This window comes from Eptesicus fuscus, chromosome 6, assembly GCF_027574615.1.
Source record: "Eptesicus fuscus isolate TK198812 chromosome 6, DD_ASM_mEF_20220401, whole genome shotgun sequence".
Lineage (NCBI taxonomy): Eukaryota > Metazoa > Chordata > Mammalia > Chiroptera > Vespertilionidae > Eptesicus > Eptesicus fuscus.
Genome location: NC_072478.1, coordinates 25,462,830 through 25,489,522, shown reverse-complemented (window position 1 = coordinate 25,489,522; position 26,693 = coordinate 25,462,830). Strand labels below are relative to the sequence as shown.

Below are 26,693 nucleotides of genomic sequence, written 5' to 3'. Positions count from 1 at the left end.
ATCTCACCTATATGTGGAATCTAATGAACAAAACGAACTGATGAACACAATAGAAACAGAGGCATGGGTACATGGAACAGACTGACAGCTGGCAGAGGGGCTGGAGGAGGCAGAACTGGATGAAAGAAGGGGAAGGTATTAACCAAAGATCATATGTGCATAACCCATTGACACAGACAACAGTGTGGAGATGGCCAGAAGGATTGGGGGCTGGGGCTGGGGCTGGGGCTGGGTGGAGGTGGGCAAAGAAGGGAGAATGGGGACAGCTATAAAAGTGTCAACAATAAAATTAAAGTAAAATAAGGTTACCTTTTAGTCCTTTTAAGTGTACAATTCAGTGGCATTAAGTATATTTACAAGGCCGTGCCATCACCACCGCTATCCATTTCCAGAACTTTTCATCATGTTACTATTTTTCTTATTTTAGTGTCATTATTTAAATGAGAAAATGATTTTATATTTACCCATCTAGTTAGTGTTTCTAGAGACCTTCCTTCTCTCGAGTAGTGTCAGATTTATTTGGGTCCCATCATTCTTCTGTGGGAGGGACTTCTCACAATTTTGTAGTGCAGCTTTGCAGGGGAGGAATATTCTCAGGTTTGATATAACAGAAAAAGTCTGTATCATTAAAAGATTTCTATGTTGACAATATTTTTCTTTCAGCCCTTTATAGGTGTTGAGCAACTGTCTTCATTTTGGTTAATATTTTGAAAATTATTTTGTATCACCATTTCTTCCTTCACACTGCTTTGGGGTTCCAATTATATATATACCAGAGGCCCAGTGCACACAAGATTTGTGCCCTCGGGGAGTTCCTCAGCCCGGCCTGCACCCTCGCGCAATCCAGAAGCCCTCGGGGGATGTGGGCCTAAGCCAGCAGTCAGACATCCTTAGTGCTGCCTCTGAAGTGGGAGAGGCTCACGCCATGGTCGCTGTGCTCACCAGCTGTGAGCCTGGCTCCTGGCTGAGTGGCGCTCCCCCTGTGGGATCACACTGACCATCAGGGGGCAGCTCCTGTATTGAGCACCTGCCCCCTGGTGGTCAGTGCGTGTCATCACTACAGGTGGTTCCGCTGTTTGGTTGATTTGCATACTAGCCTTTTATTATATAGGATTGGGCTGCTCTAAGGTGGCCCATTGCTCACTGATACTATGTTATTTTTTCTTTGTCTTCTCTCTTATTTTGTGTAGTTTTCTGTTATGTATTTAAGTTCACTAATATTTTCTTTCTATGGTATTTAGTCGACTGTTAATCCCATTCAGTGTTTTCATCTCAAGGGTTCTTTCATCTCTGGGAGTTTGATTTATGTCTTTTTATTCCTTCCCTGTCCCACCTTAACATGCCCATACTTTCTTATATGGTTATAACAAGTCTATTAATGTCCCTGTCTGCTATCATGTTCAATTGATTGATTTTTCTTCTCATTGTAGATTTTTCTTCTCATTAATATTCTTCTTGCTTCTTTATGTGTCAGGTAGGTTTTATTCCTTTCTTTTTTCCTTTGTTTCCTTGTTTGTTTCTTTTTTTTTAAATGGGTAAGCATGATGTTTATCTTTAAAAAATTATCTTTATTGTTGAAAGTTTCACAGGTATCCCCTTTTGTCTTCCATTGCTCCCCCTCCCCTCCAGCCCCTCCTGCTCCCTGCCAGGGAGTTTTCTTATGGGCTGACAGACATTGTGAATTTCACATTGTTGGTGCTGGATATTTATTTGTGTGTGTGTGTTTGTGTGTGTGTGTGTATGTGTGTGTGTGCACTTAATATGTTCTTAAGTTTTGTTGTAGGTCTATTATTTTAAACTGGTTTGCCACAAAAATGTGTAAAACATGCAATACCTGACTATTTAATAGGGAACACTGACCTTTTCTCCCTTAGATTGTAAAAAAACAAACAAAAAAAACAAACAAAACAAAAAAAGGCAATAGCCAACAGACGAATAACTGTTTGGAGTGAGTGAATAAACATTATATACATTAGTTTTGTCAGACAGGCAGGAAATATGCTTTTTGGTGTGTGTGTAGAATTTTGGTAATTAGTTTACATATTCCATGAGAGGAAAATGTTTGAAAATCGCTCCTGTATATTTTAGCTGTAATTCAAATTTGGTCCTCAGATCTTCACTTCAAAGAACTATTTTAAAAGAGGAGGACATTTCTATGAAAAGAAAAGGTATTCCCTTAAAGTCTTAGTGCAATTTAAGCTTTGGTACTTGTAGAAGTATAAATGCTACAGATTTATAAAACATCATTTTAAAGATTGAATTTCTTTTTTAAAAAAATGTATGTATGTATTTATTTATTTATTTATTTGTCTAAAGTTTTATATATGTCTCATTTTCCCCCAATTGACCGCCCTCCCCCTGCCATTTCCACCCTGGGCAAGCCCCCACCGCCCCAGTGTCTGTGTCCATTGGTTATGTTAATATGCATGCATTCAAGTCCTGTGGTTGCTCTCTAACCCACCCCCCTCCCCTGCCATTTGTCTCTGGATCTATTCTTCTTCATCAAATTATGTAGATCATTATATCCCACATATGAGTGAGATCATGTGATATTTATCTTCGTCTGACTGGCTTATTTCACTTAGCATAATGTTCTCCAGTTCCATCCATGCTGTTGCAAATGGTATAGTTCCTTCTTTTTTGCAGCAGCATAGTATTCCATCGTGTCATTGTACCACAATTTTTTAATCCACTCATCTGCTGATGGGCACTTAGGCTGTTTCCAAATCTTAGCTATAGTAAATTGTGCTGCTGTGAACATAGGGGTGCTTATATCCTTTCTGATTGATGTTTCTGGTTTCTTGGAATATAGTCCTAGGATTGGGATTACTGGGTCAAATGGGCATTCCATTTTTTAACTTTTTGAGGAAACTCCATAATATCTTCCACAGTGGCTGCACCAGTCTGCATTCCCACCAGCAGTGCACTAGGGTTCCTTTTTTTCCACATCCTCGCCAGCACTTGTCATTTGTTGATTTGTTGATGATGGCCATTCTGGCAGGTGTGAGATGGTACCTCATTGTCGTTTTGATTTGCATCTCTCGGATGATCAGTGACTTTGAGCATGTTTTCATAGGTCTCTCGGCCTTCTGTATGTCCTCTTTCAAAAAGTGTCTATTTAGATCCTTTGTCCATTTTTTTGATTGAATCATTTATCTTCCTTTTAAGTTGTAGGAAATCTCTGTAAATTTTGGAGATTAAACCCTTATCTGAAATATCATTGGCAAATATGTTCTCCCATGCAGTGGGCTGTCTTGTTGATGGTTTCTTTTGCTCTGCAGAAGCTTTTTATTTTGATGTAGTCCCATTTGTTTATTTTCTCCTTAGTCTCCATTGTCTTAGGAGCTGTGTCTGTAAAGATATTGCTATGACATATGTCTATTTTGCTGCCTATGGAGTCTTTTAGCATTTTTATGGTTTCCTGACTTACATTTAAGTCCTTTAACCATTTTGAGTTTGTTTTTGTGTATGATGTAAGTTTTAAATTTCTTTTAAACTTAGTTTGATAAATTTTATATATTTAGCTTTTTTTAATCTTTGTGACATGTTTTTAAAAAATATTTTTTATTGTTTAAAGTATTACATGTAGTAGTACATATATCTCCTTTTTTCTCCCATTAACCTTCCCCCAGCCTCCTCTACCCGCTGTCGCATGCCCTCATCCCACACCCCCAGTGTCTTGTGTCCATTTGTTGTGCTTATATGCATGCATACAAATCCTTTGGTTGATCTCTTTCCCTACCCTCCCCAACACTCCCCTGCTTTCCAGCTGTAATTTGACAGTCTGTTCAGTGCTTTACTGCTATATATTTAGCTTTTAATGTTAATCGTTTTGGACCCCTCTTAAAGATGAAAATATTGGCAGAAACAAAAATGTTTACTATTAAAATTTTAATATTTTTAGTCAATTGTGGCTGAAACAAAAATTTAATATTTAAAACCAAGATTTTTGTTTCAGCTAAAGATGGCTGAATAAAAAATGTTTGATATGTTTAATATTTAAATATTAAACTATTTTGTTTCATCCAATGATGGCTGAAACAAATATAATATTTAATATTTAAATTTCTTTGTTTTAGCCAGTTGTTGCCATCTTCAAGAGGGGACTGAAACAGAAAATTAAAAGGTTAATATTTACAACTTACAAAACTAAATAAGAGAAATTTTATCAAACTTTTATTATTTTTAATTTTTATTGTTGAGAGTATTAAAGATGTTCCCTCCGCGCCACCATTGACCCCCTCCACCAGGTTCCCACCCTGACCCAGGCCTTCACTATCTTATTGTCTGAGTCCATGGGTAATGCACATGGGTATGTAAGATCTTTGGTTCATCTCTTCGCACCCACACTCCCCCCTTCCCTCTGAGATTCTCCAGTCTGTTCCATGTTTTCATGCCTCTGGTTCTATTTGATTCATCAGTTGATTTTGTTCAGTATATCCCTTGTTCATTTAGTTTGATTTTTAGATTCAACTGTTGGTAGATATATATTTATTGCCATTTTATTGTTCATATTTTTTATATCTTCTTCCCCTTCTCCCTCTCCCTCCTCCCCCTGCCCTCTCCTCCTCTTCTTAAGGAATACTCTTCAACATTTCATGTAATACTCTGGTTTGGTGATGATGAACTCCTTTAGCGTTTTCTTGTCTGTGAAGCTCTTTATCTGACCTTTAAATCCAAATGAGAGCTTTGCTGGGTTGCGTAATCTCAGTTGTAGGTCCTTGTTATTCATCACTATGAATATTTCTTGCAACTCCTTCTGGCAAAGTTTCTATTGAGAAAGCAGCTACCAGTCATATGGGCGCTCCCTTGTAGGTCACTATCTGCTTTTGTCTTGCTGCTCTTAAGATTCTCTCTTTGTGTTTAACCCTTGGTGCTTTAATTATGATGTGTCTTGCTATGGGCCTCTTTGAGTTCCTCTTGTTTTGGACTCTCGGTGCTTCCTGGACTTGTAAGTCTATTTCTTTTACCAGCCAGGGCAAGTTTTCTGTCATTATTTCTTCAAACAGATTTTCAATAACTTGCTCTCTCTCCCCCGCCTCCAACCACCCCATAATGTGAATGTTGGAATGGCTGAAGTGGTTCCAGGGGCTCCTTACACTATCTTCATATTTTTGGAATCTGTTTTCTTTTTCTTCTCTTCTGATGGGTGTCAGACCATCCAGTTCCATGCCTTCGCCCCTCCTACCAGTCTCAATCTTCTTTACTTCTCTAGATGTAGGACTGCCATTCAGCTAAATTTCAGGCAATTCTGAGTTTTGATATAGTTGTGGGAGGCTGCAATTACCCACATTTTCCTAACAGCCATCTTGGATCTCTCTGGCAAAGTTTTCTAATTAAAGTTTAAATGGTGTTTTATAAATTTGTAGCATTTATACTTCTGCAGGGGTGCCTTGGATGCCGAAGCACACAATATCAAAGTTTAAATTGCCCTAAGATTTGAGGGAAACCTCTTGTTCATACCTGTCTTTTTTTTTTTTTTTTCTAATCCTCACACTAGGATGTTTTTTCCATTAATTTCTAGAAAGAGTGGAAGGGAGGGATGGGGAGAGGGAGGTACAGGAGAAGACAGGGAGGGGAGGAGGGACAGAGAGAAACATCAATGTGAAAGAGACATCAGCTGGTTGCCTCCTACAAGGGCCCGGACTGGGGCCAGGGATCAAACCTGCAACCCAGTTACATATTCTTGGCTGGGAATCGAACCCAGGACCTTGCGGTGAGTGGGCTGATGCTCTAACCAGAGGCAAATTGGTCAGGGCTCTCCTCTTGTTTCTTTAACTTCTTGTTATCACTGCTTTTTAGAAGAAGAGGTGGTATTTCTGTAGTTTTTGTAGATGAGGGTCTCATGATGTTACAACCCCTCAGTTTCTTTAGAGAGCATGGCTATGGTGCATTGCATGACAATAACATTATCAGCGCTAAGAGATCTTTCTATAGCAGCTCTGCACAGGTCTTTTTCTTGATAGCCTCTGGAAATAGCCTAGGAAAGGAAACCAAATACAAAGGCCCAATTTAAAAAAAGGGTTCCAACCTTTAAAAAAAGCATCATTGATAGCCACCCATTCACACTCCTTTACATAGCATATAGTTCCTGACCTTTGGGTAGCTGAGGTCTACACTGCCAGGTCCTGTGGATGCCTCTTTCTGCAAATTCACTAAGGGAAGTCCCTTAAGGGCTATAATTCGATTGCCAGAGCAAGGCAATTTAGAATTATTTAAATTCTGGGTTCTCAGTGATGTCAAGGAACAATATCATCTGTTGGCTGTACATTTGTTCCTTAAACATACTAAACATACACTTGGGCAAAATAAGTGTTTTGTGAGCTATTCAAATTGTATCCAATTTTCATTAGTTATTACATACTGTAAGCAAATTTTAATGAGACAGGCATGTGCTGTACTTTATTGGAAGGTAGGGAAGGCCTAATGACTGAAGCATCATAAGGAACTATTTCACTTGCACGTTAATTATTGCAGAAAACATTTTATTCTAAAGTGCCAGGAAGGTACTACAGAAAGCGTCCATTTTAAATGTGTCCATTTCAGTTGTGAATCTTTTTTTTTTTTCTTTCTTCAAGAAAACCCTACTGAGAGACCTGGAGGGCTCTTGCTCTGCAGGGAGGGGTTGCAATGGTGACTCTTGTGGACATTCTGAGAACAGCACCCTAGTGAGGGGTTAGATGCAATATGTGGACATTCCGAGAATGGCACCATACTTCTGAGTAGAGCACCCTAGTAAGGAAGAAGTTGCACTAATGCTCTCTTGTGTACATTCTGAGAATGGCACCATAGTAAGGGAGGAGTTGCAATATTAAAAAAAAAAAGATATATGATGTGAAAGAGTTATAAGCTCTTACTTAGTGTGTTAATTTTTTAAAGCTTTCCATTTTCCTAATCATCGTTTCATAGAATTTATCCACAAACATTGGCTTAGGTGACAGATAGGAAACCCCACTTAGTGATTCCACAGCCTTACCTCTGGGTTCAGTGCTCTACTTTGCAAAAGGTTCAAATAGATCGATCACGTTGTGTTCCTCGGCTATGCGTAGAAGGTAAAAGTAATAGCTGGCATACTTAGAGCTAGTAATTTTAATATCAAACTGAATAAAACGTAAAAAATGTCTTTCTATGTCATTCCTAGGGGAGGAGGAGGAGACAAAACCAACACAGAACAACTTTAGTCAACTGGGCTGTCTTCAAACACATCATTCTGAGCTACTAGGACGCCTCTGAATTTTGTTTAGAAACAAGTCCAGGTTACCCAGCTGTACTAAGACTCTAACCATCAAACAAGGTGCAGCTCTTTGAGATCCTTCCTGCATCCCAGCACTTGGAGTTGGGAGGAGTGTGAGGAGGTGACCGCCCCCCTTTGCTCTCCTGCTGCTGACTGGGGGGCTCAGAGTCCCTGGAGAGCAGCTGTGGACTCATGCTCCTGGCTCACTGACCAGGGCCCGCTGTCGTGTTCAGAGGAAAGGAATGATGTGTGCTGCTGCTTGGCCCTAAAAAACTTGCAGGCATTGTCACCAGGCCCCTCACAGGAAGGGGCTTGGGGAAATATGTATAGAAGTACCAACAAGTGAAGCGGCACATCACCAGGGCAACAAATGGATCCATGGGAAGCCACCACTACTATCTGACGGGGCAACACTCTTGAGGCAACAAGGATTCTTCAAGTATAAATAAATAAATAAATAAATAAATAAATAAATAAATAAATCAGCCACATATTATGGGAAAGGGGACCCCTCCCCCACTCAATGCATGGGACTAACCGCAGAAGACAAAAGGGAAGTTTCTGTTCACCTCACTCCTACTGGGCTGAGAAATCGTCCCTATGACAGGACAGGCTGCACTTTTTAAACTATGGAGACAGAAACATGGAAGATAGATGACTTGGCTGGACTAAGCCCCCTTAAGGACTTGACCTCTAACTAGCAGGGAGTCAGACTCCAACCTTGTTCTCCCACATGGGGCTGCATCCTTCCCTGCTCAGCACCCCTGCCCCCGCCCGAGCAGAAGGGGCGCCTACCCACAGGGGTGAGTTCAATAAAGTGCGAAAGGAAATTTGGGAGCAGTGCTTTGCGATGTGACGGACTCCTGTCACTTGCTGCGTAAATAAATTTAAAATTAGAGTAAATTGTTCTACTTGCACAGCACTCCTGTGATAGAGTGAATTCTACAAAAATGACAAACACCAGAACAATCCTGAGAGAGGCTTAAATTCTAACAAACCTGTTTTCTTAGTTTAAGGCTTTAAAATGTTACCCACTGGACAGTTCAATGAAAGTGGATGTTCTCCTGTGTGGAGAGCGGTCAGAATAGGAGCCCATAGGAGGTTTTCTTATTTGTTGAACTTTAAACCCAAGAGAACCTAGTTCCGAAATTGTTTTCCTAGTCTTATGGGCCACAAGTCTATAGACACATATATCAGATCATGTTTTGATAATCAGCTAATCAGGATTTATTTCCTTCAGGAATAAAATTTTACTATCCTTTCTATATTTTTCTCCACTACTATCTTTTAATTGTGTACAAATACAGCCCCTTTATAGGATCAACAGAGGTCTATTAATAGTTGTTTAATCACGGAAGAAAAGCATGACTACAGAATATGCATCTTCTGTTTATTTATTTATTTTATTTTAAAAATATATTTTTATTGATTTTAGAGAGGAAGGAAGAGGAGGAGAGAGATAGAAACATCCATGATGAGAGAGAATCATAGATCGGCTATCTCCTGATAGTCCCCCACTGGGGATCGAACACATAACCCGGCATGTGCCCTTGACCGGAATCAAACCTAGGACCATTCAGGTCGCAGGCTGATGCTCTATCCACTGAGCCAAACCGGCTAGGGCTATTTTTAATTTTTTTAAGGGTGAGTTGAACAGCCTACTGTTACAGTAAAATTTTCTGAATACCAGCTGTTTCGTTTTATTTATGCTTCTGAAGAAAAATAATAACCTAAAAACACACATAGGTGTTGGGAAGTTTTAAGAAAAGCTGATACACATGAATTTTCAATTTAGATGCAAAATATGACCATTCCAAATGGTAGCCAACAGCAGGGGGACGAAACCAATGTACACGAAACCCTGGTGTAATGCCTTCCAACCTGCGAAGGTCATAAACAAACGCGGCCTATTGTACACAGAGCCCCCGCGTGCCCCTGTTCATGCACAAAAAGCATTGTTTACAACTAGCCATCCTGGCCCCAGACCCGCCCCCACTGCCCGGGGAGCTCCCAGGAGTGAGAACCCACACATTGCCCTGCCGTTCCCTGATGCTGTACCTCTAACCAGAGCCCAGGCAGCTGAGCTGCAGGTGTTGAGAAAAGTTCAGCGGCCACCATCGTGGGGCACGAATATAAAATTTCCTACCTCCGAGGGCCCGCTTTGAAGACTGACGTCAGTGCTGACCAAAGTCACTTCAGCTTCTGCAACTTCCTAACGTGCTTCCATTTATGTCAGTCATCATTGGCTGTCAAACTGGCTGCCAAGATGGCTGCCAGCAAGGTCACCGTGACTCCTCGGTTTGCACTGTTATCAAAGGGGTTGTTTTCACCAAAAGCCACTTTGCCAGCTGCTGGCCATCTCCGTCCTTCCCTGAGGCACCAGTAGCCTCCCTACAGCTGTCACTGTGCACTTGGGTGATTCTGCAGGAGCCTCATCCAGAGTCATGAGCAAAGGCTCCAAAACCAAACTCTTGCCTCTGCCTGTGAGGACCTTGACCTTCCTGAGCTCTTCAACAAAGTGGAGAGGTGTGCCTTCACCTGACCCTAAGTGCCACCCACAAAGACACGCTCACTGCCAGCCAGGTGGGCGCTCTGAGAGTCTGCGGGAGATCCCTCTGTGGCTCATCCCGCCGACCACCCCCAGAGCCCTCCACAGCAGTCAGTGTGGCCACACTGAAAGCCCTCCGTGACGCTGGTGTTTCACTTTCATGCACATGCCATCTCGGAGGGGCCCCCGCATCGTTAGTCTACGGCCCCCACAAGGCACTGCTGTGGTTGCTCAGTGCCCGGGAAACTCTCCCATGGGGTGGGCCCTGGGCGATGCCCAGTGAGGCTTCTCTGCCGCCTGAGAGGTAGGAGCTGCCAAAGTCATCAGACCTATTTGTAAACACGTGCAATTCTCTTAAAAGGGCAGGAGAGTGCACAGAGGTCTGAAACCTTTATGGGGGCCCAGTTTTCTTCCATGGTTTTCTGAACAACAGAACTTTAAATGAAAAGGAGGAAAAGACCAGTGAAATGTGTGGGTCAGACACAGGATGCAATGTGTGGGTCAGCTTTCAGCTGTAACCCCTCAATAGTCTAGAGGCCCTAAGACTTAGCATCAAACATTTATTTCAAAGCCAGTGTCTGCCCCTTAAAAATAGCCTGGAACTGGGAGATGGCTTTAAGAAAGCCACGAAAATAGTTACGGTACTGTTGTTCTGGTAGTTAGCCTGTAAAATGTTTGTAAAAAACACCGGAGAAACACATTTCAAATTACCATGCACATTTTACAACAATACATCAAGACCTACTAATTGATGACGAGGAATATGAATTGGTATACGAAAGCTGGATAGAAAGAAGTATGTAATTTTATGCCTATTTCAGTTCTCTGCACAATGTAACCTTTAAAAATATTTCTTAACATGTAAACTTTATGGGGGCAAATAGGTTATGGGAAAAGGGTTAGGAGGTTTACCCAAACCTTACAAACTCACATGTCCTCGGGTGTAATGATGTTATTGATGAGCTGGCAGAAGTCTATGCCCCACAGAGCCTGTTTGTCCCAATACTCATACGCAAGAAGAGCGGATCCAACAAGTATTCTTCTCCAATTCCTGGGACACATGTTAATATCTGAATAGTCCAGAAGCCTTTCGATGAAAATCTGCAAAAGTAGAGCACCCGTCTTTCACTTTCTGTCAGTGTAAATGCTTGATAAGAAGTGTTAGAAGCCCTATCTGGTTTGGCTCAGTGGATAGAGCGTCGGCCTGTGGATTAAAGGGTCCTGGGTTCGATTCTGGTCAAGGGCATGGTTGCAGACTCCTGGCCTTGGTCAGGCGCATGTGGGAGGCAACCAATGGATGTGTCTCTCTCACATCAGTATTTCTCTCAGTCTCTCCTTGTCCCTTCAACTCTCCCTAAAATAAAAATCAATGGAAAAAATATCCTCAGGGTGAGGATTTAAAAATAAAATAAAATTAAAATATAAAAAAAAAACATAAAAATGAAGTGTTAGAAATGACATATTTGATCCATTTTTGAAATTCCTTTCGTTTCTCATTGTTAATCTTCACGGGAGGATATTTTTTCATTGATTTTTAGAAAGAGTGGAAGGAAGGGAGGTGGGGAGAGAGAGATAGGCAGAGAGAAAAACATCTATATGACAGAGACACATCCATAAGTTGCATCCCACACTTGCCTGATTGGGGAGGGGATTGAATCTGCAACCCAGGCGGGGGCCCTTGACCAGGAATGGAACCCACGACCCTTTGGTGTGTGGGCCACTGCTCTATCCACTGAGCCGCCTGGCAAGGGTGAAACTCCTTCTATCCTTAGTTCTACAGACACTGCTTGGCCAGCCAAAGCCAGAGGCCAAGTCATAGTTGTAAACCAGACACTTCTGTTGCCTACTTTGTCCATGCGAGCTTTCAGGAATGAATGGACATGTTAGCTAGGGACATCCTGAAGCAATGCATGGGGCTATTATTACCTTTCCTCTTGTAAAGGGAGCATATAGAGGCCCAGTATCGATTCAAGTTGTTCAACAAATACTTGAGTGCCTACAAGGTGCAATGCATCCTATCTGGCTCATATTTCTACGGTGATCTTACATAACACTGGAATCTGTAAATCCCTGGTAAAGCCAGAAACATTGCTATCTTTTCACAGTAACTGGCCCTTTTGTGGGACAAGCTGGAGATAACAACTGGTGCCCAGGTCGCCTCCCAGTGGCTGCTGTGTGGGGCAGCAGGACAGGCAGTACAAACAGGTGAGCTGCAGGCTGGTCTGTGCACCTGAGCAGCTGTGTTCCTGTCTTAGTGCCTCTGGGAGGAACACGACAAACAAAGGACAGTCCTCCTCATGCCCCTCATGCTCACACCTCCATGGTCATTGTGGGCACAGCGTCTCTGTCTCACATAAGCTGAGGCGCACTCAATGCTGTTGGTCTCAAGGGGGTGACAGAGCTGCCAGGCTCTGTGTCCCTGGGGCTCCTCTAACCCTGCCAGGCAGCTGGGGAGGCTCATGATGCCTTTGACATGCACTCAGTGTCTCCTCTACAAAGAACTGGGCGAGGTAGCAGCCCAGTAGGTGATAGGGCTAAGCTGTGATTTCTTGTTACCCCAGAGCATGGCTTTCAGAAGAGTGTATATGCCATTTGGCAAAAAGAAAAAAGTTCAATTTAAAAATATGTTCACTGTCTGAAGGTTATCAGATTGACAGCTCAGATGATTTGCCAAACTCAACTGTGTCTTCAAAAACAAATGCTAATTGAACATGATGTGTTCTGAGGGAAATGCTGCGCCCATTCCTCAAAACTCAGCATTCGCAGCTGTCTTAAGGAGCTACTTACACAGAACAACTCTACTTGATGGGAATGATTAGAGGCCCTTGTTCAACACCGGCAGCCTCCCGACTTCCCGCCACCTTTCCTGGCAGACTCAGTGTGCGCCATTACTCGCCCGTTCACCCCACCTGCCCTCCCGTGGCAGTGGAACTGAGATTTCTCTTCTCGCCGAAGCGGACCTTCCATCGAAGGTCCCAGCCCACTTCTGCAGAACACTGTTCCCACACTCGCCTCCTTTTGAAGAATCCGCTCCGTCTGCCCAGATGCCCCCGGTGTGAATGTGTTTGCCTAGGCCCCGTCCGGCCACACCAAGTCCCTAGAATGCTTCCTCTCACCTTGCTCAGGGTCAACGCCTGATGTTGCTTCTCACCTCCCATTCCCGCCTTCACCCACTTCAGTCTGCCCCTGGCCCTACCCACTGAAACTGCCATTGCTAAGGGCATCGGCGCCTTCGCAGTACAAACCAGAGCTCTTCGTCGGCACTGCCCACTCCCCAAGCTGCCCTAATAGCATAGAGGGCACCGCCACTTGCCTAGTTGCTGGGACCAAAAGCCTCCAGGTGAGCTAGCCGGCTCCAATCTGTTAGCAATTCCTGCCTCCCCTTCTCCGTGGGAATCTGACCGCTTTCCAGTGCACTGGCCACTGCTCACCTGCGTCACTCTCACTGACTCCTGACGTGACTGCCTCCACTGGACTTCCAACAACAGTCTCTTCGCCCCAAGGAGCCAGAATAGCCTCTTTCCTTAAGAGCACTTCACCCCCCAACTCAGTGTCTGCCAAAGGTTTCCCATCAATCAAATATAATGCCACTTCTTCCCACGGCCTGCAAGCCTCCAGGCCTGTAAGATAGGATCCTGCCCGTCTGTGACCTCATCTTCTTTCCTCATTCCGCACTCCACACGGGCCACTCCTCTCTGTTCCTTGAACACAAACCCTGTGCCCGTCTCAGAAGCGTGCCTTGGCCCCCTGCCTACATGCCAGAGCCCCTCATCGTCCTCAGCTCAGCCAGGGCACGGCTCCGATGTTTCCTCTTTAAAGAGGCTCTTCTGACCTTTCTGCCTAAAGAGTAACCCCTGTGATCACCTTACCACTTCATCCGGCTTTGTCTTCCTGGTGCTTACACCACCTGACGTGTTCATCTCTTTGAAAGCACTCATTAAAAAACTACGTGTGTCTTCCTCACTGGAATATAAGCTCTGTCTTCATGAATTCTGTTCTACCCGTTCTCTCTTCTAACCTCAGCGCAGACCTGGAAGGACTGTGAGCACGGAAGGGACACGCCCCCGGAAGTGGCTAGAGCGGTGGGAAAACCAGGAGAGAACCGCCAAAGAGAAGCCCAGACAAGGGAGGGTCAAGAGAGTGCGGTCCAGCTGCCGAATGCTGCCAAGAGCGTGCTCAGCCCAGCAGTATCCACGGGATGCCTGCTCCTTGCCGTTATTCTCTCTCCTGCCACTTTTTATTCCCGTGCTGCTTCTGCATGTGAACAGCCACTCTTACTTCCCCACCTCTAGCTCAGATTCTCGCTCTAATTCCCTCTATTTAAACAATTAGGAGACACTGCTTCTCCACTGGCTCCCAGGAGCAAAGCTTAATGTGTCCACAAAAATCTCCCCCTCTTCCCACCCAGATGCTCTCCCTCCTGTGTTACTCAGCTCTCCCCACGGAAGCACCGCTCCTGCCTTTCCCCGGCAGGTGCTCAGTTCTCCAGAGGGATGGCAGCTCCATGAAAAGGCCCGTGTCTCACCCAGTGCCCACTGAGGTCTCCATTCAGACGCACAAGCTGCCTCTCCACAGCTGTGCCTGGATGCTCAAGGGGAGGCACCGCCCTAAGTGTTCTTTCCCTCCGACCTTGCAGCTGACTGTCCCCTTCAGGTGTGCTGTGGGGAGGAGTAACAAACCCCACCACGTCTCACGAGGATAGCACCTATTTCCAATGACAAAGTATTAACAGAGGAACTCTGTACGGATGACGCAAAAGTCCTTACGCAGCTGTAGCTTAGCAGGCAACTAGCACAGCCTTCCCAGGTGCTACTGGCTCTCTTCTCCTGGGCGACTCGCAGGCAGGCCCCGGAGGACAGCGGGAACGGAGTAGCACCCATCATTGAAGGAACAGAGAACCCAGGGCTCTAGTTCCCAGTCAGGACGCACAGGAGAACCGCTCGGGGAATACAGCCTGGGACTCAGCTTAGTCCTACACCGAGTCAGCTTGTCCCAAGGCCGGATGGTTTGTTACTGCCTCCATCCTACCCGACCAGCACACCGTGTGTGTGTGTGTGTGTGTGTGTGTGTGTGTGTGTGTGCACTGCATGTGCCTGTGTCTCCTAAGGGTCGGGGTGTGGGGTTGGGGGAAGAAACAGAGATCTCCCCTCATGTCTTCAGTAGCAATTGTTTGTGATGGAAACAGCAATGGTAACATTTTCAATCCTGATGATTATTTAGCCCCATTGTGTGTGGTTTACTTTCTTTAATAGCTTCTCTTAATCAAGTTCTGAGTGTCATTGCAGGAACCTACTTTGGTTTGCAAAGCAGGACCACAGCCTGTGCACAGGACAGACAAGCAGCCTCGGAAGAGCTGTCTTACCAACGTCACAATCGCACACTCAGCGGTGAGGTGCTCAGCACTGAAAAGGGCGCGGACAAATCTGTAGACAACCTTCAGTTCAGGGTCATGCCACAAGTGGGCCTTTCTAGTCACTTCGTGCTGAAAGGGAAAAGGCAGTGTAAGTGCCCATGAAGAACATACGTAAGAACTCGCATGCTAGCCGCTTCCACTGCGCCCACCTGGCCCTAAGTAATTTTCACTGGGCGACATGTCTGCTAGTCTTTGAAGTATAAACAGTGGATCTTACACAACACTGATTCTTTACTCACCAGTTATTGGACACAAATACAGGGACAACCTGAATACCGTTATGTATGCCCCCCTCCCTACAGAAGTCTACCTAAATGTGAACTGTGTTTAAGCTCACAAGGCATGTTGATCCCCATGTCACTCTTCTCTGCAACCAGCTCTGAAAACACATGGTCACGTTCCTGTGACCCCGAGACTCTGGCTGTGCCGGGCTCCACAGGAGGCACCAGCTACATGTCGCTACAGAGCCTCAGAGGAGGGAAGTTGGAAATTCCTGTCATTTTAATTGGTTTAAAATTTAAATAATTGTCTCAGTTTTTTCAAAGAGTCTTAACCTTTTAGGTTTATTTACAGACATTTGTATTGTTTGATGCTCCTGAAATTTTTCTTTAAGAAAGATACATTTTACTTATTTGGGGCACATTTACTCACTTCAGCTCTCTGACTATACAAAGCTGTGGCTCAGTTCTTACTGACGTGTCCCTCACACAAGACTCCTTTTGTAAAATCCTTAGATACAACATGCAGTGGGGAAGAAGACTAAAAAGAAGATGACTTTGACTTCAAGCTGGAGTATGTAATTTTCTTCTAATAATTCATTTCAAAGCAGATCAGTATGAAATAAGCACCACAGTATGAGAGACAAATAGAACCTCAATAAAACTGACACTTACTCTGAAGGGGTGCTTGCTCTCATCGAAAATGTTGGAGATTTTATTTCCATCTCTATAAAACAGGAATATGCATTTAAAAAATTATTTCAGGAAATGTTAGCATCTTAGTAACTCATCATCTAGGAGTGAGAGGGGGCTCAGGGGGAAGCTTAACTTTCAACAAAGCAGTTTTACAAACTGTTGTCTTGGACTCTGTCAGAGGGTTTCCTGGCTTCTTTTTACTCAGCACATCAAATTCTGTGCGATGTTTTCTGCAATGGGCAGCTAGAGTTGCCTTCAGAAACACTGACCCTCCCTGACAGGCAATGCTGGCAAACCAAATACATTTCCATCCCTCCAGCTCACATTGGAATACACAGGGGCACTTTATAAAGCAGTAGTGTTGGGCAAGAATGTCTTTAGAATTTTAATTCATGTGGATGTGACATTCATGTTTTTTCCTGTTTTTCCACTTATCATTTTCCTGTATTATATTAGTGTGTATTTTTTCTTGTATCTGTTAGAAGTTTGCATTGAAAAGGTGCCTTTATACTTTAAAAGTGAGCAGTCTTTTGGCTGAAGTGTTCTCCGCACTAAAACGCGCTGCTCATTGGAACCAGTGAGCTCTGCCGGCCACGGGGGTAGGTTCCCCTAGACCATTTTTCAGGAGGCCCATGCGGTCAACACTCATGTTACAGGAACATTAAGGCATTGCCGGAGTCGACACTGACTTTGCCTTGTTGTATAAGAGCACAGATGAGCAACCCTGGCTTGTGAGCAGGAAGGAAGGCAGTGGTACCACACTGAGCTGGCAGTCAGGGCATCTCCACTGCCACTTGCAGTTGAAAAACTAGTTCTGCTTTCCCTAAGGACATCCTTGACACAAAGCAATGGTATTATGAAACGTTGGTCCTGTTTTCACATTCTCAATAGGGGGAGAGTGTGCTTGGAGCACTCCTGCATACTGAAATGTGGTTGTGTTAAGGAAAAGCGCTGGTGTGTTAGTTGTGAGCAGAAAAAGCCACTTTTTCCTTAGAATTACATCTTTATTTGAGAATACAACTGCCATTCTCTCAGAAATAAACAGTGAGCCTGTCACATCAAGGACAATACATTGTATATTTATAAAGCTATCAAGCTAAAAATCAGGATTTGGAAAAACGTGGGCTGTGTTTTTTGTTCTTTGTTTTTGTTTCAGAGAAACAGTAAGAGGTGTGGCAGGGGGTGGGGGTGAGAGAGAAAAAGAGACACATCGATTTATTGACCCACTTACTTTTACACATTCATTGGTTATTTCTTGTATGTTCCCTGACCGTGGATCAAAACCATGATTTTGACATATTGGGACAAAGCTCAAACCAACTGAGCTATTCGAGCAGGGCCAAAATGTGTGCCTTGCTCTGTCTGCTTGGCAGCTTTTCAAACTTAAAAGATTTTCCTGGCAAGATTGGTGGTGATACTGACAAAAGGACGTTTTGGAAACTGTTGTAAGAAAGTGGACCAACACTCTCCAAGTGACTAACGCATAACATTATCATAACATAACGAAAAAGCGAAAGATCCATTCGGTTTACAAGATGGATCAATCGGTATGAACTTAAAAGAGTACCTCCTGCAAGTTCATGGGTATGATTTAAATTTCCATTGTAACTAATTTAAAAATGCCAGCACTTGTGGACTTTTGGTCCAATGTCAAAGGATAATCACAATGATCTGAGGCTTTGTAAATACAGCTTTTTCTAGCCAGATAGCTACATGAGGCTGGGTCTTCCCAATACTTCAAAGCAAAGGATTAAAATGATTGAAGTAATGGCAAATGATTGAAGACAGAATATACATGAGAATCTGGTGTCTTCTATTAAGACAGAGGTTAAAAATATTTGCAAAAATGTAAATTAATGACACATGTCCACTCAAATTTTGGTGTGGAAAATAATTATTTTTCATATTGTCTTGCATTTGAAATCCTGTAGTGGTCAAGACAATCCACCACAACAAAGAATTATCTAGCTCAGAATTTCAGTAATGCTATAAAAACAGTTTAAAAATACCGTGGATTTATTTTTTAAAGCTCCATTTTCATTTCTAATACATTAAATATCAAGATAACCTAAATAAACAAATACTCTTTGGGATCCTCAATAACTCAAGTGTTATGGGTCTTAAGACAAAAGCAATTAATTCACTTCAATCCTATATAATAAAAGGGTAATATGCAAATTGTTCCCTGGATCGGGAGTTCGACCAGAGTTCGATCAGGGGGCAGAGCTGGCCCACCAACCACCCAGGGTCCCTGACCCCAGCCAGCCCATCCTGATTGGCCTTGATCAAGGCCGGCCTGCTGGACCCTACCTGTGAACTAATTTGTGCACTGGGTCTCTAGTAATATAATAAAAAGCACTCTACAGCTTGCTTCAAAAATGTCTACTACCTAAGACCCAATGTGAGATGTTATACATTTACCAGCTAGAATAACAATACAGGTTTTAAAGCTCACCTGTTCTTTATTATGTGATATATGCCCAAAGACACGCTGTGGAAGAAAAAAGAATTGTAATAATTGATTTTACGATGTTAGGTTTGAGGACAATTGTTAATGGGTTGGGGGGAGTGGGAACACCATCCCAGCTGCCCGGTGGTCTTGAAATCCTCATTCCCATCAGTATCATATAATGGGACTTAGCCCCTTGTTTTAGCTATTTTGCTGTTTCACATACTCAAGACTGTACACCTACTTTGGCCCCACCCTGTACATGTTAGTACACACTCCCCCATCATTTGCCCTTGTACCCATAGGACCATAATATGGACCATAATAGGACAACGCCGCATATGCTTCACAGTGTAATATTAATAACACTTATTTTCTAATTAGATTACATGAAATTTTCATGATCAGATGCAAGTCCTCAGATCCTGTGTAAGTGACTGGATTTTTAAGTTATTCACAGAAGTGGTGTCATAGGCAACAAAGGGGTCCTCGTAGTTAAGGGATAAGCTTCTTCCCTTTGCCCTCCGTGTCTAAAAGGAGCTCAAGTGAACTGAGAGAAGGTAAACCTGAATGCCATAACTGGGTCTGTGGAATATGAGTCGCTGTAAAAAGGCCTGTGACAGCGTGAGCATCCAAGAGGGACACCTCTATTGGGCTTCCAACAGCTTGGTCTTCAAATTAATTTTAAAGTCACAGAATTCGAAGCACAGAAGCGGAAAAGGACCACAGAACCTTAGGAGACATTTAATTCAACAACCTATTTTACAGGTAAGAAAACCAAGGCTGCAACTGACTTGCTCAAGGTCCTGCCAACAGCGAGGAGCCCCTCTCTCTCCTCCGCTCTAACCAGGCAGTGGCTCCTGAGCTTGGCTGTTCCCTGGGATCCCCTGAGGAGCCGGAGACACTGCCCATCTCCACCTAGAGACGCGCGGCCCTCACTGGCATTGGGAAGACATGGGCTGTTTATACAGCTCCCAGGAGCGGCAATGTGCTCCAGAGTTGGAAACACACGACTTAGGGTGAGAGCAGAACCTCCCTGGATGCTTTTGCCCATGCAATCTTGTCTCACAATTTTCCTCGGCTCGTCAAAGGTGGTGACATTGAGACTGTGTTGGGCGGGGCGTGAAATGCATGCATTTAGAGACGTTCATTTTTAGAGAAGTTGCAGAAGTGATTCTAGTAAAGACTGCACCCCATTAGGAACAATGTACTGTGATGAACATTTTCAAAATCATTCTCAAAACTCAATTAGCTCTATTAATTTCCTCAATAAGCCCTTATTTCACCAATAGTGAATCTGCTGAATGACCATTTTCAAAACTGAGGGACAGCAAATGAAAATGTACTGCACTTCCTGAATTAGACTAATGTGGAGAAAGAAGCATGAAACCTACTTGTTTGAGAAAGGCTAACCTTTACAACTACTTTTGAATTATTCTGTAACATCAGAATCTTTTGAATTCAAAAGAAGCTACAGAATGTATGCAAAGTTGAGTGGTGTTATTCTTTACTCCAGGATTTCCTGTCTTGGCTGAATACAAACATTCAGTGATTACTCAGTAGGTTCCAAAACTTAGAAATTTAAGAGAGAGATGGGGCTCTGTTTTGGCTGAAACACAATTTGATCTCAACTACTGTTATAAGTGTGAGAAGAAAGTTATAGTATTATAATCGTTAACTTGCTATTTTTAACTAAAGTAAAAGTTACTAATAATTTAATTAACAAGAAAATGGTACATTATAAAAATTATATTTTAAAGCTAATTATGTTTTTAAGGTTGGAAAATACAATTAAAGGTGAATATATTAATACTGTCAGTGAGCATTTCCCAAACCGTGTTCTGGAAAATCAGCACTTATATTCCAGAGACACTGATAATGTACCTTGGACAACCCTCATGGGAGCCAGGAAGCTGGACAGTATATGTATTTTCTCTCTTAGATAAGCTTAGAAGTGTCATCTTAGGGTGTTTTTAAAGTTCATCTCCAATGGTAGGCTATGGGGAAATTAATAAATACTTTTCATCATCATAACACTGTTCATGGTTGCTTAAGTATAAAACTGCCTAAAGCTATACACGTATAATTAAATTTAATATACCCATTAAATTAAAACTTCAGTTGAACAAATTTTACTTACAAAGGAATTAGTTTGAAAAGTTGTTCTTTAAGGCTGATGTGCTACATCCCACTTTGGGGGGTAGGAAGGAAAAGGAAATCTCCATACAGAAATAGCGCTGGGAAAATGTACCAGGGGAAAAATCTGACAAAATCCAACGAACTTTTAATGCAGATACACTCTGGTGCCAGTAGGGGACAAACAGCTCCTTCTTGCAAGAGTAGCTTCCAAAGTGCTGTGCACTGTTTTAGGCCCATGTCCCATAAAGAAATACGTTTTAATAGAAACACCCAATAAAAAGCACCTCTCCTTTTCATTATGGTCAACAATGTCTTTTTTTTTTTTTATATATATATATTTTATTGATTCTTCACAGAGAGGAAGAGAGAGGGATAGAGAGTTAGAAACATCAATGAGAGAGAAACATCTATCAGCTGCCTCCTGCAGACCCCCTACTGGGGATGTGCCCGCAACCAAGGTACATGCCCTTGACCGGAATCGAACCTGGGACCCTTGAGTCTGCAGGCCGATGCTCTATCCACTGAGCCAAACCGGTTTTGGCAACAATGTCTTAAAAACAGAAAAGAACAAGACTTTGGGGGGAGGGGGGGTTCTTTTTTGCTAACTGGCTTTCTCCCACTCACTCTAATGGTAATATGGAAATTGAAATTTCATACTTAGGTCCTTGAAATCAATAGATAATTGACACCAGCTTCTTAACGTGGTCCCTGAGAAGGACAACGAAGTGGCTGAAACTACGGATAAGTACGGTGCTGTCAGCAGAAGGGGGTCTGTCACTCAGCCTGCGGCAACCCAGTGGGACTCACGTTTGGATGGTGATTTTAAAATCCGGCTGTCTGATGGTATCATCGGAGAGAAACACCATGGGGCATGACCCGTATCCTCTTGCAAGGCGCTCTGGCCATTCCTGATGTAGAAGGAAAGAGAAGCAAATGTCAGTATGTATGTTAAATCAATAAAAGTGTCTTTTTTCACTAGGTTAAAATGTCAAACAATAAAGCATTACGATTTTTCTTGCAGACCATGAACTGCTTGAGTGTGATATCATGTGCAGCTCTATGGTAAACTCAGTAGATAGTCTAACTTCCACAGATGAGATTTGAGGAATGGCTTATAAAATGATGCCTTTTATAAGTACCTGTAATCAAACCTGGCAAGCCCCTATTATAAATCCCCTTTATAATTGTGTAAAAAGTTTAGAATAAGACTTCTGTGGGGTTTTTTTTTCCTTGAGAGCAAACGTAGCTAAGATTTCCTATTTCTCTTGTTCATTTATTACACTTAAATGCAATGCATTATATAATAAAATCAAGATCATTTTGTTGCAGTGAATGAAAGGCAGTCATAAGTATTAGTTCAGGAGACAGAGAGACAAACAAGCATGTTTGGTCAGAGGTGTGTGTGTGCCAGGGCTGCCCATTTGCTAACAAGCTGGTTCCCCAAAACCAGATAAAACAACCTTCAGAAGTCAACTCTCACTTCATGTTTAAGGAAGACGATCATAACATTTCTCAAGTGAGAACCTCAGAGAATAGTTTCCATTCATTTCTAAATGTTAGTTCTGTTCTCTTGGTCATCCGACACTCACCTCCATCCTGCCTCACTCAGGCTGCGCTCTCTGCTTACAAGGCCTCTTCTTCCTTGTCCAGCAAGCTTACCTCCTCCCCGTCTACCTCCAGGATACCCTCAGCAGCAGCCACACCACCCACCTTCTCTCCTGCACACTCCCACATCTGAGTGGCCACTTGTCACACGGCATCACCTGCTGACAGGGTATCCCTCTCATAGAAACCTAAGCTTCTCCAGGGAAGGGAGGACTCTGACTCCTCTCCTGCCTCTAGCTGCTGAGCACAGAACCTGGGACAAAGTAGCAGTGTGAGTGCTTGGCAAGTTCTTTAAATCATTTACATCTGGAGAGAAATCTCACTGCAGATACAAGTTAGAATTTCTCTGCAGTGGTACTGGAGAGGTGATGAGAAAAGGTTTGAGAACCTTTAGAGAACTAACTATCCTTAACACACTTTAGAAGTACCCATTTATTTGAGAAATACCCATTGATTTGTAGAGCCCAACAATTCAGCAATAATCAAATATTGATATAGCCTGAACTATGTTTTGACAATTCTCTTCCTTAAAGTAAGGCTAATAACTAATCATTGTAAATATTTGAGAATAACAGTAGCATTTTTGAATATCAGGAAATACTAATAACTTTAATATGCTTGGTTTTGTTGTTTTTGAAAACTAATTCCCATGAGTCGTCCTTCCTCATTTCATAGAAAATAGTTTTGTTCATGCTGTCATACTTTCCCATCAGCACCCCCCACAAATGCACAAGAGATTGGGCAGGGGAATAATTTACTCGATGCCTTTTAAAACACAGAGCATTTTAACATTGCCAGTAGCCTATAATCAGAAAGATCCATATATTATATAAAACACCATTTTGCTTGTTTCAATTGTTTCACTGCAAAGCCACTGTTTCCTTATTAATCAGAAGTTCCAGACCATATATTTGTTGAAAAGTATCACTATTTGAAGGAATAAATTCCCCTTCAATCTAGAATAATTAGGAAAATAGGAGAGATTGAGAAAACCTACAAATGAAAAATCTACAAATGAGGTCCATGTTATTGGTATCCTTCCATTATAGTTGTTAGGAATCACGGCAGAAAACTTTTATATCAAACTATTAATTTCTTACTTAACTCTTCAACTGTTTACTTACATAATTGTTCTTCCTCTTGTATTGTTCTAAGAATAAAACAAATTAACTGATCAGTTCTGATACAAATGCCATAGATAAATACCAGTGGCTGATTATCTGAGAAACTACCACATACAAAATGAGACAATATTTTATTCCATTTTAAATACTTTACAACAAAATTTATAGTTTGAATTACCTGGAAAGATGAGACCCCTAAGTAAAATCTAAAAACTTAGTTTTACTTTTTGACCTAACATACCACCTATATTAGGTACAAATGCCTCTCCATGTACAGAAGAAAAGGGCAAAGCAAATTAGACCAGGTGAGAAACATAGCTAATGAAAAAGTGTAGCTGTTGCATATCTGAACCTCTACCCAGTAGTGGCGTCTGACTGTACATTTATACCCACCTCACTTGAACCACCAGGATCTAAGAGTAGACGCTCTGAGAAGCAGTTTCTGGCCAGGCACTAGTCCCCAGGCTCATGAGTTTCCCTGGAAATGACCTGAACTACTCATTGGTAATCAACTAAAATACCTTACTAAAAATCAATGGGTCTTTACTCAATTGGAAAGTAACCATTTTAAATTTACATTTTTAAATGAGTGCTAACTTAGTAGCCCTGGTTGGAGTTGCAGTTTGTTGGGCATTGTCCCCTGCACCAAAAGGTTGCCAGTTTCATTCCCAGTCAAGGACACACGCCTGTATTTTGGGCTGAAGGATGCAGCAGATCAATGTTACTCTCACATCGATGTTTCTCTCTCTCCCTCTCCCTCTCCAAAAATCAATAAACTATTTTTAAAAAATATTTTCAAAAAGAAAATGAACATGCTAGCCTTAATTGCACATGTCTACAGCACACAATGTCATTTTGCTCTCACAAAGGCCAGAAGAAGAATAAAAGCTCTGAATAGGGTCTTGGGCTGTACCATTTCCCACACTGCCTCCTATGGTGTGGGATGGGCACCACAGAAACAGTCCCTTATGAGGGAAGAGAGGGCCATGGTGTGGCTTTTCCTTTATTGTCTCCACTCTACTGTGAGTCACCATGGCTCTGGAAGAAACTGAGGAACACAGCAATCCTAACCACAAGCGATTAGCTTAAAACAAAACAATGAACAAAAAAATACAGACACACATCATGAACACGTGGATAGGACACCCCATGCTTTATTGTGCTGCATTACTTCAAATATAATGGAACGCTCATTCCTTGAACTTCTGCTGTCGAAATCAAATGAAAAACCTGGCCACGTGTGACTTTTCCGGCATGTAAACTCAATTGAACAAAGCATTGAGCAAAGTCAACTTCCTCAATGAGGAAAGGCAAGCAGGAATGTTAAAATCTACCTTGCTGCTCAGGTAGTAAAAAGGGGAAAACATCCGGGCTCAAGGGGGAAAGAAGCAGGGGTGGGGAGACCAGGTGTCCATCCCTAGGAAAGCTGGCTCCAGCTGGAAGGAGCCCAGGGCAGAGAGTCCCTCCCAGGGGACCCTGGGGACAGCGGAGGTCAGAGGTACGCTAAAGAGCAGATGACATTTGCTGCTTCTTACCTTGGGGTATCACTGGGGCGCTGATGTTCTTCAGGTGGTGGCGCTTGAGGGCTCCGGATTTCAACTTCTCAGACTTCGGGGTAGCAGGCACTGTTTCCATTGCTCCAGTGTCCCCGGCAGCCTCCTCATGAACCTCATACTCACACTTTGACTTAACCTGCTTGGAGCCCCCACCCAGCTTGGGGCTGGCCCTGGGACTGGGACTGGCCTTCACACGGCAAGTCAGCCTGTTCCCCATGGCTCACCTCCACTCCTCACTGCTACTGCTGGTTCACTCACACCCCACTCCCCTCCCCCCACCCCACAGCCCTCAGCAGTCCCTCCCCCCAAGGAAGGCTAGACCGGCAGGCAGCCCCAAGGCTTCACCACACAAACAGGTAGGGCTCACTCACTGTTTGCTTGGCCTCTGGGCTGCCAGGCCCTAGGTGGGGCTCAGGGCCCAGCCACACCCCCGAAGCTGCACCTCTTTGGTTGACTCTTTTGTGAGGACAGCAACCAACAGGACTTGTTGAAAACGGATAGGGATCAGACAAGCGCTGAGAGCTACAACCACAGTGGGAAGAGAGCACAGCCAAAGCTCCTTCTCCTTCCACAGTTGCTTCTCAACTGAAGTCTGTTCTCCTGGCGGCTGCCAGCCAATCAGAACACATTCTGCAGTTACCTGGTTACAAGGGACCAATCACACCCAGCGTTCCACCATGCTGGAACCCACAAAGAAGTAAGAGATTTATAATCCCTTTCCCTAGACTTGGGTTTCCATTCATTGCATGCATCCAGGAGCTCTCCAATCCCTAGGGAAGTGCAGTGGGCATTTGCTAGTGCAAACAGGCCAGTGTCATTAGCTGCTGGGTTTCACCAGGTCTGACAGCCGACTCATTGATGTATTGCTCCATGGACTTAGTTACACCTTCATTGGTGACCATTTTTGTAACTAAATTCTCCTTGTCTATCTACTTGTTAGTTTTTGCCTGCACCTTGCCCTGGTCCTACTCTCAATAAAGAGCTATGACTGTGTGTGTTAAATGGGGACTCAAGGAATCATTACCCCTCTCCTTCCTCATAAGTAAAATAGGAACCAATTCATCCATCCCAGCTCAGAAACACTGGGGTTCATCAGTTTGCTTTCCTACCTCTGGTTTTCCCTCTCATGGCAAGAGTTTCCTGATTTTCCTCCCCTTCCCCACAATAACAATGCTTAAAACACAATTGTCACATACACAATTGAGAACCACAAAGAGGGCTACCACAATTCTAGTTTGTTTAAGATAAGATGGTAATGATAGTTAACATTTGCCCAACCCCATTTCAAGGAAGGTAGGTATTCATTTAAATATCCAAAAACAATCCTCAGTTTACAGATTTTACAGAAGAAATTGAGACACCAATATAAAGCCACATTTTCAAGTTCACACAATTATTCAAAGACAAGGCCAGGATTTAATCCCATATCCTGTGCATCCCTGCAGGCACTTCCTCATGCTTATCAGAAAATAATGGCAGAAGTGAAACATGGGAGGTAGTGACATTATGTCAGAAAATTGTTAAAGAAGAACAATTTTTTTGTTGTGGATTTTTAAATACATTTTTCTTCATTCAACATTGTCTCTTCTATGTGCCAGGCACTGTATGTATGAAACCACCTGTGCCCTCACTGAGGCTGTAGGGAGGACACATTTTTCATGGACACAAGCGAGAACCAATTCTACAGGAATTGTCCTATGCAGTTGGACAT

The 26,693-nt window shown here is 43.1% G+C and overlaps 1 protein-coding gene across 1 annotated transcript; it reads right to left on the bottom strand.

Moving 5' to 3' along the window:
- Window positions 1–5,521: 5,521 nt before the first annotated feature.
- On the bottom strand, window positions 5,522–25,199 carry LOC114229191 (cyclin-Y-like protein 1). The gene is made up of 9 exons (XM_054718352.1): window positions 24,962–25,199; window positions 23,427–23,452; window positions 21,505–21,605; window positions 18,565–18,600; window positions 16,089–16,140; window positions 15,145–15,264; window positions 10,714–10,883; window positions 6,977–7,137; window positions 5,522–5,980 (listed from the first exon to the last, which is right to left on the bottom strand). The coding sequence occupies exons 1-8, from the start codon at window positions 25,197–25,199 to the stop codon at window positions 6,993–6,995; spliced, it is 888 nt and encodes a 295-aa protein (XP_054574327.1). The 3' UTR covers window positions 5,522–5,980; window positions 6,977–6,992.
- Window positions 25,200–26,693: the final 1,494 nt, after the last annotated feature.

What these genes read in the sequence shown, in the direction of transcription:
- LOC114229191 (XM_054718352.1), bottom strand. Translation starts at nt 25,199, where the DNA reads ATGGGGAACAGGCTGACTTGCCGTGTGAAGGCCAGTCCCAGTCCCAGG. An exon ending in TTTAAAATCACCATCCAAAC is followed by an intron (nt 18,601 to 21,504) that starts GTGAGTCCCACT and finishes TTTCTTCCACAG; the next exon opens with CGTGTCTTTGGGCATATATC. An exon ending in ATCATTACACCCGAGGACAT is followed by an intron (nt 7,138 to 10,713) that starts GTGAGTTTGTAA and finishes CTCCTCCCCTAG; the next exon opens with GAATGACATAGAAAGACATT.